This window comes from Barbatula barbatula (assembly GCF_947034865.1).
Source record: "Barbatula barbatula genome assembly, chromosome: 3".
In the NCBI taxonomy this organism is placed as follows: domain Eukaryota; kingdom Metazoa; phylum Chordata; class Actinopteri; order Cypriniformes; family Nemacheilidae; genus Barbatula; species Barbatula barbatula.
This window is the reverse complement of record NC_136764.1, coordinates 18,035,395-18,048,952: the sequence shown is the minus strand read 5'-3', so window position 1 is coordinate 18,048,952 and position 13,558 is coordinate 18,035,395. Positions and strand designations below refer to the sequence as shown.

Sequence of the window (13,558 nt, the reverse complement as noted above, 5' to 3'; positions counted from 1 at the left end):
ACCAGTAAACCATTAGAGCAAGACATGAACGATTTCTCACCATTTATCCTTTTAAGAAGTATTATACCAAAATAATTTGTATGGAGAGGCTTACCTTTCAAAAATTTCACTAACACAGACTATATGATAAAAATAACATAACATTTATAGTTTTGCTTTAAAAAAATGTTTTATTAAATACTCTCATTGACTAAATACAACAAAATCATTATCAGCTCAGTCAGTAAAACAATGTTTATATTTGGACTAAAGACGCGTTCGCTGGGAGTGGTTCCTTAAGCTTTCCAGGTAGAGAGAAGAAATCCCTCCCAAGAGTCCAGGTGAACAAAACGAACGGACAGTCCATTTCCACCGTCCGCGGTCCACTGAAGAAATGAAGGCAATGTGGCATTGCATTGTACATTTAAACGGACAGCGGAAGTTCGGAACCTGGAGATCGATCAGTGTGAATCAATTGGTTCGCGGGAGACGTTGTGGGATGATCAACGGGCGATGGTTTCGCTGATTGGCTCTTTACCTCCGAATGAACCTGTGTAACATAAACGCAATAATCCCGAGCAATCTAGACACTGGCCGAACAAAACGCGCGTAGTATTGTTAGTAGATAATATGAAGTGTCAATGTTGCCTGCTTGACTTAAAGTGAGGTGCTGAGTTTGATCGTTCCGACCATGCGGGATGCGAGCGTGTGTCGGCGTTCCATGTTCGCCGCCGCGGAGATGATGGACGTCTTTGAGCGCACTGCCACGGAAAGAGAGCTCGCCCTGCAGTCAACGGAGCTTTGTAGAGACTTCATTCACTCAAGAATAATAAGAGAAGGACTCAGTTGGTCAAAAGTTGAGCCCGATCTTCCCGAACCACACGGAGCTCTTGTAGATGTATCTATGGTGCTTCTTAAATTGGGTAAGATCCAGGTGTGAGTGTGTTTGGTATCTTAAATACAAGCCACTTTGTTCTCAGTGTGTCTGGGTAAAATGTGGGTTTTTTTCTTTGGTTTGGTTAGTGTCATCGTGTGGTGTTTATTTCAGCACCTTTATGGATTTATTTGATGTTACACAGGTGATGAGCTGGAGTGCATGCGGCCTTATGTGTACCGTAATATTGCTAAACAGCTGAACATTAGTGTGGCGATGGAGGCTGTGGTGTCAGACGCGTTTCTCTCCGTGGCAACAGAAATCATATCCATGGGTAAGTCAGCTGGACAGATGTGGAACAGGTGAGGGTGTGAGACTGTGCCCTCATTTATCAAAACTTTGTATAACAGGTTATGGGGTGTATGATCATTACAAAATTCCTTACCCTGATTAAGGATGTTTTGGGACAAAAACACTGCAGCACATCATGGCCAAAAATACAGCAGGGCATCCTAACTACTATAAAAGGAATGAATGTTGAGACTCTGGGATTTTTTTATGTAATGACGAAGTGGGTAGTCTATGCACAATTGAAATAGCTGGCATGGAGGTAATAACAAACTTTAATGGAAGCGTTTGTGATATTCATCGATACGTATTTGATTGAATTTCAGTGGTGCATTTGAAAAAGCAACTCTGATGGTCAGCTTCTGTCATGGGCTAATGACAAAAGTTATTTACAGTGATCTTTTCCTACGGAAAAAAGGATGAATATCCTAAAAAGGAGATACCCACATTCTCCACTTTGTACATATTTGGTCACATTTTATCTTGGTCTTCAACTCTTGATGTACATGGTGGTTGTAATGGAGAGCCCATAACCATGGCAACATCATTCCACTGCCTGATGAACCTTTCCATCGTCTGTACTAAACAGACATGGATAGACCTGTGAAGAATTTCTTTAAATGACAATTTAAGATAAGGGAATGTAAACTTTTGGTATGGTCTCTGTCGCTTGGCTTATTGTTGTTGAAGATTGAAATGATTTAGATGAGATTTGATGGCGTTACCTTTCCCCTTACATGATTTCCACGGAAGAGCTGCTGCTTTTCTTATAAGGATTAAGGATTAGGATGTTACGATTTAAAGGAAACTCACCTTAATACTCAGATGGATTGGAAGATGCGTGCTCTTTTTACTTCTAATTATTTGTGTAATTTATTCTCTGAATGTTTTTCATAGTGAACGGCTTTCTGTTTTCAGAAGTGTATACAGTAACTGAAGGTTATCATTTCAATCATCCTTCATTCAAAAACTCTTGATAGTTTTACCACAAATTTCAAGCAAAACAAACTAATTCAATTTCAAAATAATGTTTAGACCATATAGACCGAAATCATAAATTAAATATTTTAGACCAGAGAATAGCTTTTAATAGGTTTGAATTAGTTTGAATGGTTTACTTTTTTTATTAAGTCGTATGTTATGATCAGATTTAATAGGCTAATGATTTCAATTCTTTTGCAACACATACTTCCATCTTAAAATCTTCTAATGCGTATTTAACCCTTAAATGCTTCTATAATTATGATAAAACATAAGAATTTTGTTTGCTCAATATGAATAGCTTTAAAACTTCAGATTTGCTCCCATAATTGCTTTTACTTTAAGGGATCACATGGGGCAAAGTGGTGGCCATCTACGCTGTAGCTGCTGGACTAGCTGTGGACTGTGTGCGGCAGGGCCATCCAGTCATGGTGCACACCATAGTGGACAGTCTGGGAGAATTTGTGCAAAGAAGTCTGGTTCCATGGCTCAGAAAGAGAGGAGGATGGGTGAGTTATCATTCTCTGCAGTCTTCTTCATGAACCAAGAGTGATTCTGACCTCTAGAGGCCAAATTCGGAAATGATTTGTTACTTTTTTTTAACATTCAAGATGGTCTAGCATATCAAGTGAAGGGTTTTTCTTTCTATCTCTTTCTACCAGGGTGACATTTCAAAATGTGTGGTGAACATGGACTCCAGTGCTCACACTCATTGGTTATTGGCGGCTGTTTTGACATGGAGGCAATTCTTAAAGACCATGTACATCTACCTGACGAAGTAGCTTTGTGCATGACTTTGTGATCCACATGACTGAAAGCTGAATTCCACCTTCCCAGAACTATTTGACTGATCTGTTAAGATCTTTGTGGAGCAAACGATCCCTTTGCAGAAGTCATACCCAGATTTAATTGCACCGTAATCTATTATTACCTTTATCCTTCAAGAAGAGACTACGGCTTGACTGAAACGAATACAATGACCTGACATACTGTGTGGGGTGAATAACAATGTCTTCCTCAGTTTAAAAAGACCCAAGATAGGGTCTGGAGGTAATGGAGCTCATTTTGTGCTGCTGATGCATTGGATGTGTTCTACTGAATGATGTTTTATACCGAATAACCTTGTCAACAAGTGAAACGTTTTAATGTTTGACTCTGTTTGACAAGCAAGTGTCAGACTTTTTTATTTTTACAAAATAGTTTGGAGTATCACTTTGCACTTTTAGGTATTATACCGCTTGTGTGTATAACACAGAGTTGTCACCCACTATGTACTTCTCAAAATAAAGATTTTAAATATATTCATATAGAGCAAATCTAAATCACTAAGAGAAAAAAAGGAAAACGCAAGGATAGATATTTGTCAGTGCCATTTATTTTCTATTAACACACTCCCTGTATTCCCTGTCAATCACCATGTACATACGTCATCAGTTTGATCTATATTATAAAGAAAAGAAACCCCTTTATAAACTCAATCAGGTATTACTAGTCACATGTTACCTATAGCCGCACCTGCAAGTTTATACATTTATCAACCAAAAATAATGTGTGTAATATGAGATTTACATAATGCTTTAAGGAACATATCTTTAACAAACACTTCAGTTGGTCATTCAGTCCTGCGGTAGGTGATGTGCAAATGCTGCGTCAGATGCTGTCCTTCCAGTGCCATGGAGACGGTCTGTTCCAGCCTTCCATCGGGCCTCAGCTGGATGTGTCTGGAGATCTGATCAAAAGTATAAATTATTAGCGAAATGTAACTTTTTAGTCTTGTTAAATAGTTCAAGCCATTGTTTTTTTTTGTATGACAGGTGCTATTATTAGCATGTAATGTTTAACTTGTACGTAAATTTGAATCGAGGTTAAGTTAGGTGTTTTTTGTGACCTGCTGAACATGAGGCTCTTTGGCAAAAGATGTCCTAGCCAAGGCAGTACTGTGCAGAGTCAGCTGCTGTCCAGTGAGTTCCCCCTCCTCAATCTCCACAAGACCTGGAGGGGTAAACGGCTGGTAGTAATGTATATTTTTTAACCTATTAGAGAAGTATTTCTTTACTTAGATACCTGAGTTTTGTGCAATGATGAAGGCCACTTTGTTGGTGCCTGGCTGAAGCCTAATGAAGCCACACTCTCTGTGAAGAGGCTTTTTGCTCTCAGCATGGAATGCGTTAAACCTGAAATGAAATAAAACAACCATATCCATACATTTTCTGCATGTGGGTCTGAATCAGGCTGTAAAATTAAAGGACTAGTTCAACCAAAACAAGACCCAAGACTTTCCATAGTAGGAATAAAGATTACTATGGTCAAGTCAAAGCGGACCATTTTTGGGTGAACTGTTCTTTTAATCAGACACCATTCTGCATTACACAAAATAACTTTTTAAATAGGCTTTGTCCGGATGTTCAACATTAAATATAAACGTATTTACATGCAATATTAAATATAAATGTATCACTTTGTGTTACTTACATAAAATTAATTATGGGCTGTCCCACATGTGAGAAATGTAGAGACTCCGTGTATCGAAAAGGTGAGATGGACGGGAAAGAGCCTTCGCCTGGCTCATCAGACTGCCAGGTACCCAGAAGCCAGTCCAGCGGTAACACTGCGGGATTCAGATTCGCTGCGGACACACCAACGGCGGGTTAAATGAGCCCAAAGTGCGCCTACATCAACAAGAAATATGTAATACGTTCGCAGCCACTTTGGTGCTGCCGCAGTCACTGGTCGCTTTAAAATGTTTTTTGCATTTTCAAGGTAATGATGACCTACTAAAATCAAACACGACAGACAAAATACACGTTAAAGCACAGCGTTATACAAAATAAGTAAATAATAATATCCTACCAGACTGATGGAATGGGCATGCCATTGCACTTGGTTTTTAGATCGGCTTAACAGGTGTACATTAAATTGAAGATATCGCTGCATGCAGCTGAACAAAAGTACAAATCTACTTCCTGATCAGGCGCTAAGCATTCTGGGACGTGTAGTTAAGAGCCTTAACAATTAGCGATTACTCCCAGGTTTGGAATAAACTATGTGAAACAAATCTCGAAACAGAAAGTTAAAATTGTCTTATATAAATGAGGTAATGCTTTTTATTAGTAAGATTTAAAATGCACACATTCTTCCCGAATAAATAATTTGACTTTTATTGCATTTTAGACCCGGCAGGTGCAGGTGTTGATTGTTCTTGCGACAGACACGATATTGTTGATAAACATAGCGGCATCCAATTGTTAAATCATAGTGCAGTCTACGGGGGTCTTTCGGAGTTATACGTGTGTTCAGTGAGTAATCTTCACATTGAAACCACAATGGCTTCTTGCCTCGGTGAGTTTTTCCAGAGTTTAAAGCAAGGCGTCGTAAGAGTTGATCAAACTTCGTGCAAAGACATTGGGGTTAAAGTAAAGCAAACGGCGAAGTCTGGGAGTGCAAGAAGGTAGTAGAAGTATTCTCAAAACCCGGCTTTGATTTAACCATGTAACGTTATTCACCCAAATTAATTAACACTATTGGACGTTTGTAAATAACTTGTGATAATTTCCCGTTTGGCAAAGGCGGACAGACACCTCTGTGGTGCAACTTCCAGCACCATGCAAAACTCAAGATGCCTCTGGACAGTCCCAGCGCAGTCATAGAAATTACTTGGACAGGCAAGTTGCTTTACATTTTAAGATGTGTTGTGTTGCAGTCTTAATATTTAAATGTGTACGTATGACGAAAGACTACAGCAGCATAAACATAATTATTTAGTAAGTGTTCAATTCAAACGTATTTCTATAGCACTTTTTACAATTGTTCCATTGCGGAAGCAGCTTAACAGAATATACATTTTATATCAAGCAGAGACTCAAAAAAGAGGACAACAAGGAAATGGACTAAATGAACACAATTGAGCAACGTTACATGGTTTTATTTGTCTGTCCAACTTAGATTTCCCGCTGAGGTCCTCCTGAAGATTTTTGCCTTTCTAGATGCTTCTTCTCTCTTTAACATCAGCTTTGTCAACAGAAGGTTTCATGATCTGGCTAACAACAAGTGAGTATTTTCCAAAATAACAATATAGCCCCCAACCCTTTAACGCATGGTTTATTATAGCCAAGATTTTTCCTATGCATTTTTATTGCTTTTAGGAAATCGTGTTTTACACATATTTTTACACATATCGATGATTTAAATAGCTGTCCACCGTATTGACCTCACTGTGTATCACCAGTGCTCTGTGGTATGTGTTGTACGCTTGTGAGATTGAGAAGAAAAGGTGGAGGCCCCGAGTGTGTGTGGCGTCAGAAGCCGTGAGCCCTACAGGTGTGCAGGAGAAACCTGTGGGCTACTGGAAGAAACTGCTCTTCAAGGAAATGGCCGGCTACCAGAACAATATGTGGAAAAGCGAGCTGAGACACATGAACCCGCACACAGGGATGCCTGCTCTAACGGAGCAAGTTCTCAGGTTAGACATTCCCACTTGCTTGAACATTGAACGTGATGGTTATATCTAGAAAAAGTAACAAGTGGTGTTTAACAGGAGGCTACACATACAGTGGGATATTACACTAACAGAAAAGAATGGCCGTGAAAGTGTCTACGAGCAGACACGCACGTTTTTCGAAGACTCGTCGGTTACGGTTTGCTGGAACCATGGGAACTGGCCGTACATCTACTATGTCCATAGCCTACAGCTTCATGGGATAATGCGTCCAGCAGTTTCGGCTCCTGGAGACAGGTAAGCTGAGAAATCTTAAGCATCAAGCATATTCTCACCTGACCGACTGCTCTTGCTTGAAGGCCAAGGTGGCGATCTTTGATTCAGAAAACGCTGTTGAACACAGAACAGTGGTCGTTCCTCGGAGCTGACAGACATGTAAAGTTGCTGCAGTTTGATGAAGGAATCGTTGTTGGGTTCTGGAGGGTAAGCTGAAATAATATTTCTGTTTAGTGTCATTGTTTGGCAAATAAAATGAATGATTTTGAATATTGGTATTAGTTTGGATGGACTAGTATACAAGTAATATAATCTGTCTTATCTTTCTTGCTCTGCATTTTAAACTTCAACAATAATTTAACAACTTCCTTTTCTTTTTTAGAGTCATAACATCTTCTCTGTTTGAACTGAGAACAAATTTTGTGTTTTTTTATTAATTTATGCATTTTCTATTCATTTTATCCATTTGTAGGGCAATTGGAAAATAGCTTTCATCATGGCCACCCTGCACTTCCACAAACTGATTGAAAGAAGTCTCCTTGGCTCATGTTTTTGGTACGTAGCTCTTCATGGGCATTACTGTCGTGCATTTTGTTGCTCAAACGTTGCACTCCACACAAACCCTAAACAAATACCGTGTCTTTGGTTACGTTAATAGTCCTTATGTACCGACACAAAACAGCGCTTTTGACCCAGAGTGCGATCAACATGGATACACTCTGCATATTGTACTTCACAATCCTGTTCAGCGAATCATGCGTCGCCGCTTTTCCCCACTATTCATGAGCAGAGGTAAAGTGCAATGGCCATTATTAATTCATTTTTTTCAATTATGTTTACATGCCAAAATATGTACTCTTATCAATTGCTTATATTTCAATATTGAAAATCATTCAGTTTGGATTTTAATGTTTGGTGTTTCTTGTTTGGTGCCAGCGACGTCCTTGGGGGATTATTGGCAGTTAAGTGCCATTGATTTTACTGATGTGTCAGAGCACATACCTGTGGGGAAGATCAGTCTTCCATGGCAAACAGAGGGACTGCATGAAGCTGCCGAGGTACCGTCATTCCCTTATGTTTATACACTAGGGCACCCATGTTACATAGATGCCATTTGTTCATTTAGCAGGAGCACGTAGGCTTTCACCTACTGTAAATTAGACGAAGCAAAAATCCATTGTTTTTGGTTATCAGTGTCCTTTTAAAAATGTGCTACTTGCATTCAGCAATGATTTATTCATCCCATGAGCTGTAATTTAGATGTGGGGGTTTATTGTCTATTTTGGTTTGACAAATGAGGATAAGGAAAGTAAATGTATATATTCTACGCCTTCTCCTAGCGTTGCTGTATGATGACACTGACCGTTTTGGATGAGGGTCAGCGTCCCTTCTGGTGTGTGAGTTCTCCTGTCAAGATCCAGTCCAAAAAATACAGATTGGTTGACTTGGACTACGAAGGTGAACAATTGCTGCTATTTTATGAGGATGCAGAGGGCAGGGTTAAAATGACATTTGTGTGGATGGAGGAATTCCAGCAGTACTTTCTGGTTCAGTTTAATGTTATATTCCCTGCAGCTAAAGTGAATAAGCACGTAGGTGGAGAATGCTGAAACTGCCAAGATGTCTGCCTGATTTTGTTTTAGAAATTATTTTGTCGCAGTGCTTTGAGTTGAAAAAGATGAGAACGTTGAGAAATTTTCTCCAACCTGGGTTATTTTCTTATGAAAACTGGCCTTTTATGTTATAGTAAGTTTGAGAAATGTTTTGGTTGATTTGGGAGTTGGAGTTTAGTGTTTTGTTCAAAGTCCTAAAAAAGCCAATCAAAAATTTTATTTTAGCATTTGTAGCTAGTCAAATAATAGTTAGTCGTTTTCATGAAGCAGAATAAACAGAGATGAAACTTGATGTGAAGTGTACTGAGTAACTGCTAACCAAAATGTTGTATTTATATGAATGATTTATTAATCAGTAATGTTTATAAAGTTCATTGAAGTACTTGTGAAACTTGTTGACACATACAAAGGACATTAAGGAATATGTTTTGTGTCTGTTCTATGTTGAGTAGTTTTGACACAGAGACATGATTTTTGGTACAATTTTTTTATTTGATATAATTTATTTTGCAATCCATTATACCAACCAACCTTTAAGTGAAAACATCATATATATAACAGCTCTTCATTTACATATATGGTATCGTAAATGTGAAATGTGTAACTTGTACGCTACTAGTGGCATCAGACAGAATTGACAGAAATTGACCATTTTTAAACACTTTGTTTCCCATTGGTCAGTCCCTCCCCAAACTCATGCCATTGGCAAGGTTAAATGCTCAAACAAACAGAGCAATGATAGCACCACAGAGTCAAAGCTTTACACTTCAGAACCCTCCTACCAATGACTCTGCGTATTAGGAGGGGATAGGAGAAAATATTTAACAAAGTAAAACGCACACACATCATGTTTAAGTCAGTGGTAAAACATCAGAATCATGGTTGGTGGATTTTACAGGAGGAGTTGCCAGGTGAGGCGTGTAGAATTGATAGTAGTTCCTCTTTAAGCTTTGGTCTTTTTACAGTTCTTTAAGGCATCATCCAGAGCTGCAAGAGCCATTGCAGCATTGGCCTTGTTACAGTTGTATCCCATAAGTCCGATCCGCATCACCTAGAAACCAGTTCAGTGGGTGATCATTCAGGCACACACTTGAATTCATGTAATGCTGTATATAAAATGTGTCTCACCATGCCAACCGAGGGCCCTAGACCTCCTGTAAACTCTATCTGGTGATGTTTCATGATGTAAGCCAGCATTTCCTTCCAGTTATAACCCTCAGGAATCGCAATAGTGGTAACAGATGGTAATCTTAAATCCTGTAAAAAACAGCATTAACCACTTTCCAAATTTTGAGAATCATAACCTGAAGAAGCACATGAAGTCAGAAATAACTTTACCTTGTCTTTGATAAACAGCTTCAAGCCCAGGTCTTCTAAACCCTTCCAAAGATACTGCGCGACTTCTTTGTGATGTTTCCATGAGTTCTCAAGGCCCTTAAACAAAAGTTTAGGCATGAATAACTATTCCATCAGATAACCAGTACATTGAAAATAAAATGTTCAAGGTTGCATTCATAAGCCTAAACTACACCTGGTTAAAAACCTACAAATTAGTAACAGTATGTTGAATTCTGTTAAGCAGTTCTAGAGTGAATTATTTTCACAGTGTAGACGGTTAAAGTCTGCTATTTTACCGTTTCAGCAAGGATGGCCAAACTTTCCCTCAGGGCAAAGAATCCAGACACAGGTCCTGTGTGATGGTATCTGAAACATTGATTAGTTAGTTAGACAATTCTTAACTCAATATCCCTCAAAGCCTCACAAGAGAAACATTTTGTTTGTAAAACTTACATTCTGTCTGGCTTGCCATCATTACCCCAGTAATTAGACAAGTGGGTCATATCCAGCAGGTAGGACACTGGCTTTGTTTTCCTGCTGAACATTTTATGACTACATTTGAAAGAAAAAATATAGTTAATGGATTTAAATAACATCATGTACACAAACACACATGCTCAAATTCTCACCATGCTCTTTCACTGAATGAAATAGGTGCTGTACCAGGAGGAGCATTCAAGGCTTTTTGGGAACCGGTATACAAGATATCAATATCTACAAAAAAAAGATTTATTATATAGTATAGAACAGTAACAAGCCACAAGAATATTTGGGCTTGGCAGGTATTTTTATCTACATCGCTCACTTTGTTGGTCCATAAAAAGTGGGGCAGCTCCCAGTGATGCCACTGAATCCACTAAGAGCAAACAGTTGTGTCTGTATACAGAAAAACACACAGGCAACAGATACAATCATACTGCACACCCTGACTAGAGCAATGGCCGCTTTTCTTTTGATTACTTTAAAAGCAAATCCGCTCATAAGATAAATTATTTGAGTATTCTCACACAAAGCTAAATCTAAGTAATGGTGGAAATGTAGTATTCTTACTTGTGACACAAATCACCGACACCGTCAACTGGGTGCACCAGACCAGCTGAAGACTCTCCATGTGTGAGGAAGAAGAGAACTGGCTTATGTTTAGCCAGAGCCTGTAGAATGACAGATAATGAATATTGAACATGGATAACATGTTATCTGTTAACATATGTACCAGAGTGGGAATTATGTAATGATCAAACAAATCAACAACAAGTTTATAAATTACAGCTTTGCATACTTGCGTTTTCCAGCTAAGAGACAGACATAAATTCAAACATATGTGTCCAACTGTTTGTCTGGTGTGGCAATAAATGACAGTGAGCATATTGATTTTTGCAATGTTAGTTTGCCTTAACGTCACTTATAAACGTCACATTTAAGCACCTGTTCAATTTCTGCATTTGTAAAATGTCCTCCAGGTGCTTTTTTCAAGGTGTGAACCTTTGCACCTGTTTAAAGGAAATAAGTTATAAGAATACATTTCTACAGAACAGTACACTGTCAAGTCTTAAATGCATGGCTTATTATAAATGTAGACATTCTGACCCATTCGTTCAGCAATTTCTGCCACTCGTTCTCCCCAGATTCCATTGACGGCAACGAGCACATTCTCTCCGGGCTCCACAACGTTGAACACTGCGCACTCCATAGCGGTGTGACCAGAGCCACTCATAGCCAGCGTCATATTATTACTTGTCTGAAAGGCGTACTGGATTCCCTGCTTAATGTCATCCATAATCTAAAATAAAATGCCTGCATTTTTATTACAATCAAGTTTGAAAAAAGAATGAGCAGCTCTTGCAGTAAACCAACGCATCTGTTTCAGAGTTATAAAATGCGCACCTGCGCAAAAACATTTACCCCAAACATTTCTTTGTGCATATGACCTATGATAGGTCTCCCCCCTGCCGCTAAGACACGAGGCGGCACATTAGAGGGACCTGGCCCAAAAAGGTATCGAAAAGGTGCCTCGAGCGGCCTGAGCATGCTGGCGGGTGGAGGGTTGGTGACGGAAGACATCCCGCGCTGGACGCAGTGTTTGCTGGACAGCCCGCATTCCAAAGGAACCTGCTGTGCCAAGAGCGCGCACCTGGATAAAACAGACCTGGGCATCATCTTTCTTCTTGCTGCAGTTCGTTAGCTGGACTGAAAAAATGCCACTTAAGATAACGCTTGTCGAACATTTTAAACAAACGGATCTTTGACCCCTGGAACACAGTAACATACGTCATATTTTTAGGCAACAATTGCCCCCGCCCTTCATCTTCCAAACATGGTATAACGGTCCGGAGGACTGTTATGAGCGATAGATCAAAATAAATATGTCCAATATTGTGTTATGTAAAAGTGTTTTCGTGCTTACGTCCATTGAATCTTCTATAACTTAAACCTGTTTCCTCAAACAGAAATGAACTTGCACATGCAACATGTGTTTATTTTTCACACACTGTAGTTGAGGTTCCCGGAGAGAATATCAGTGGCTTGCATATATAAAAAAAACCACAATATCGTTAATCCATGTTTGTAAGTGTGGGGATAGGTGATTCTTGTACTTTTGAAGTTTGATACTGCTAGTGAGAATAAAGCTTAGACAAATTAGTGTATTATAAATCTGTATGACTTGCATTTAAACAAACGTGTTTTAAACACAGTATGTCAACAAATAGAGAACGTCAGGCGACAAAAAGCATCATATCATTTGCCTAGTATCTCACAACTAATACTAGCACTGTGTCTTATCACAGAGACAAAAAATAGTTTGTTTTGATGCATCAGTGCACTTGTAAGTTGTCTATTGATTCATTCATTCCCAACTTGTTTACTAGCTCGGAGGAGGAGTGTCCCCATCTCAGTAGACTTGATTGGTCAGTGTGAACACACACTCACTGTTCAACATGTTCAATTGATATGTCTCCATGCTCAGTATAGCATGTGGCATTGCATCAACAGTCCCACATAAAATATGTCTCAAATTATGATGTTAAAGGGACAGTTCACCTAAAAATTCTGTCATAATTTACTCGCCCTTAGATTGTTCCAAACCTGCATAAACGTCTTTGTTCTGCTGAACACAACGCTAAATAAATACCATGGGAGTCAATGGGGGATGAGAACTGAGGGTAAATGATGACAGACAACTATGCCTTTAATACCTATACCTGTACTGTAAGGCTTTTTAAAAGAGTTTTATATTTTTTAAGATCAAACGAAATTTTTGATTCCACGTGGTTGGGAGATATGATGAGTTAAGAGGTGTCATTTAAAATATGCCCACCTATGGTTTAAAAATGGTCTTTCTTGTCTAATATTTAAGCAGTCATCTTGGTAATAAGCTTTGTGGGGAGTAGGGCTTAAAAATTCAACTCGCATGTTGCTTTGTAGGTCAGTGTGTTAGCAAAAATTGACTTTTCATTATCTTCATTTATAATCTTTTACACATTTTTATGAACTTTGTATCGTCATAATAAGTCATTGATATGCCTAGATCATGCTGTTCCCGAAATGAAACAAACAAACGGACAGAACATGATTCAACAAGATGCTGATGTCAGAGCCGGGACTTTGCCCAGAGCACCAGCCCCCAACACTCATCCAGCAGTAAATAATTAGTCTACACAGTAAATAACTGTAAGCGCTGTGTTTACCCTTGAGTGCCCTTTGCACTGTGGAGGG

The 13,558-nt window shown here is 39.0% G+C and overlaps 4 protein-coding genes across 7 annotated transcripts; 2 read left to right on the top strand and 2 right to left on the bottom strand.

Moving 5' to 3' along the window:
• The first annotated feature begins 11 nt into the window (after positions 1-11).
• Positions 12-3,722, top strand: bokb (BCL2 family apoptosis regulator BOK b). Of its 2 annotated transcripts, none has more exons than XM_079453331.1 (4): positions 12-902; positions 1,059-1,187; positions 2,528-2,691; positions 2,845-3,722. In XM_079453331.1, the coding sequence occupies exons 1-4, from the start codon at positions 671-673 to the stop codon at positions 2,962-2,964; spliced, it is 645 nt and encodes a 214-aa protein (XP_079309457.1). In that variant the 5' UTR covers positions 12-670; the 3' UTR covers positions 2,965-3,722. The 2 variants fall into 2 exon arrangements, with proteins under 2 accessions (XP_079309457.1, XP_079309458.1); XM_079453332.1 differs by having other exon boundaries at positions 432-902; positions 1,059-1,215; positions 2,845-3,486.
• thap4 (THAP domain containing 4) lies at positions 3,540-5,312 on the bottom strand. The gene is made up of 5 exons (XM_079453335.1): positions 5,033-5,312; positions 4,655-4,808; positions 4,247-4,356; positions 4,071-4,174; positions 3,540-3,911 (listed from the first exon to the last, which is right to left on the bottom strand). The coding sequence occupies exons 1-5, from the start codon at positions 5,055-5,057 to the stop codon at positions 3,795-3,797; spliced, it is 510 nt and encodes a 169-aa protein (XP_079309461.1). The 5' UTR covers positions 5,058-5,312; the 3' UTR covers positions 3,540-3,794.
• LOC306892313 (F-box only protein 15) lies at positions 4,718-8,996 on the top strand. 3 transcript variants are annotated; one of them, XM_079453328.1, is made up of 11 exons: positions 5,163-5,276; positions 5,354-5,630; positions 5,749-5,844; positions 6,125-6,229; positions 6,408-6,641; positions 6,717-6,914; positions 6,977-7,100; positions 7,366-7,448; positions 7,552-7,685; positions 7,830-7,951; positions 8,234-8,996. In XM_079453328.1, exons 2-11 carry the CDS (start codon positions 5,506-5,508, stop codon positions 8,501-8,503), a joined length of 1,491 nt encoding a protein of 496 aa, XP_079309454.1. In that variant the 5' UTR covers positions 5,163-5,276; positions 5,354-5,505; the 3' UTR covers positions 8,504-8,996. The 3 variants fall into 3 exon arrangements, with proteins under 3 accessions (XP_079309455.1, XP_079309453.1, XP_079309454.1); XM_079453329.1 differs by lacking the exons at positions 5,163-5,276; positions 5,354-5,630 and adding an exon at positions 4,718-4,942 and having other exon boundaries at positions 8,234-8,926; XM_079453327.1 differs by having other exon boundaries at positions 4,779-5,630.
• agxtb (alanine--glyoxylate and serine--pyruvate aminotransferase b) lies at positions 8,982-12,095 on the bottom strand. Its single transcript, XM_079453330.1, has 11 exons — positions 11,747-12,095; positions 11,432-11,624; positions 11,270-11,334; positions 10,895-10,995; positions 10,650-10,720; positions 10,474-10,558; positions 10,298-10,396; positions 10,141-10,210; positions 9,845-9,940; positions 9,635-9,763; positions 8,982-9,557 (listed from the first exon to the last, which is right to left on the bottom strand). Exons 1-11 carry the CDS (start codon positions 11,999-12,001, stop codon positions 9,450-9,452), a joined length of 1,272 nt encoding a protein of 423 aa, XP_079309456.1. The 5' UTR covers positions 12,002-12,095; the 3' UTR covers positions 8,982-9,449.
• Positions 12,096-13,558: the final 1,463 nt, after the last annotated feature.

What these genes read in the sequence shown, in the direction of transcription:
- agxtb (XM_079453330.1), bottom strand. Translation starts at nt 12,001, where the DNA reads ATGATGCCCAGGTCTGTTTTATCCAGGTGCGCGCTCTTGGCACAGCAG. An exon ending in AGAAATTGCTGAACGAATGG is followed by an intron (nt 11,335 to 11,431) that starts GTCAGAATGTCT and finishes TCCTTTAAACAG; the next exon opens with GTGCAAAGGTTCACACCTTG. An exon ending in TAGGGCCCTCGGTTGGCATG is followed by an intron (nt 9,558 to 9,634) that starts GTGAGACACATT and finishes ACTGGTTTCTAG; the next exon opens with GTGATGCGGATCGGACTTAT.
- LOC306892313 (XM_079453327.1), top strand. Translation starts at nt 5,506, where the DNA reads ATGGCTTCTTGCCTCGGTGAGTTTTTCCAGAGTTTAAAGCAAGGCGTC. An exon ending in CTAACGGAGCAAGTTCTCAG is followed by an intron (nt 6,642 to 6,716) that starts GTTAGACATTCC and finishes GGTGTTTAACAG; the next exon opens with GAGGCTACACATACAGTGGG. An exon ending in TCGTTGTTGGGTTCTGGAGG is followed by an intron (nt 7,101 to 7,365) that starts GTAAGCTGAAAT and finishes ATCCATTTGTAG; the next exon opens with GGCAATTGGAAAATAGCTTT.
- bokb (XM_079453331.1), top strand. Translation starts at nt 671, where the DNA reads ATGCGGGATGCGAGCGTGTGTCGGCGTTCCATGTTCGCCGCCGCGGAG. An exon ending in AACAGAAATCATATCCATGG is followed by an intron (nt 1,188 to 2,527) that starts GTAAGTCAGCTG and finishes TTTTACTTTAAG; the next exon opens with GGATCACATGGGGCAAAGTG. An exon ending in TCAGAAAGAGAGGAGGATGG is followed by an intron (nt 2,692 to 2,844) that starts GTGAGTTATCAT and finishes TCTTTCTACCAG; the next exon opens with GGTGACATTTCAAAATGTGT.
- thap4 (XM_079453335.1), bottom strand. Translation starts at nt 5,057, where the DNA reads ATGGCATGCCCATTCCATCAGTCTG. An exon ending in CATCATTGCACAAAACTCAG is followed by an intron (nt 4,175 to 4,246) that starts GTATCTAAGTAA and finishes TTACCCCTCCAG; the next exon opens with GTCTTGTGGAGATTGAGGAG. An exon ending in AAGAGCCTCATGTTCAGCAG is followed by an intron (nt 3,912 to 4,070) that starts GTCACAAAAAAC and finishes ACTTTTGATCAG; the next exon opens with ATCTCCAGACACATCCAGCT.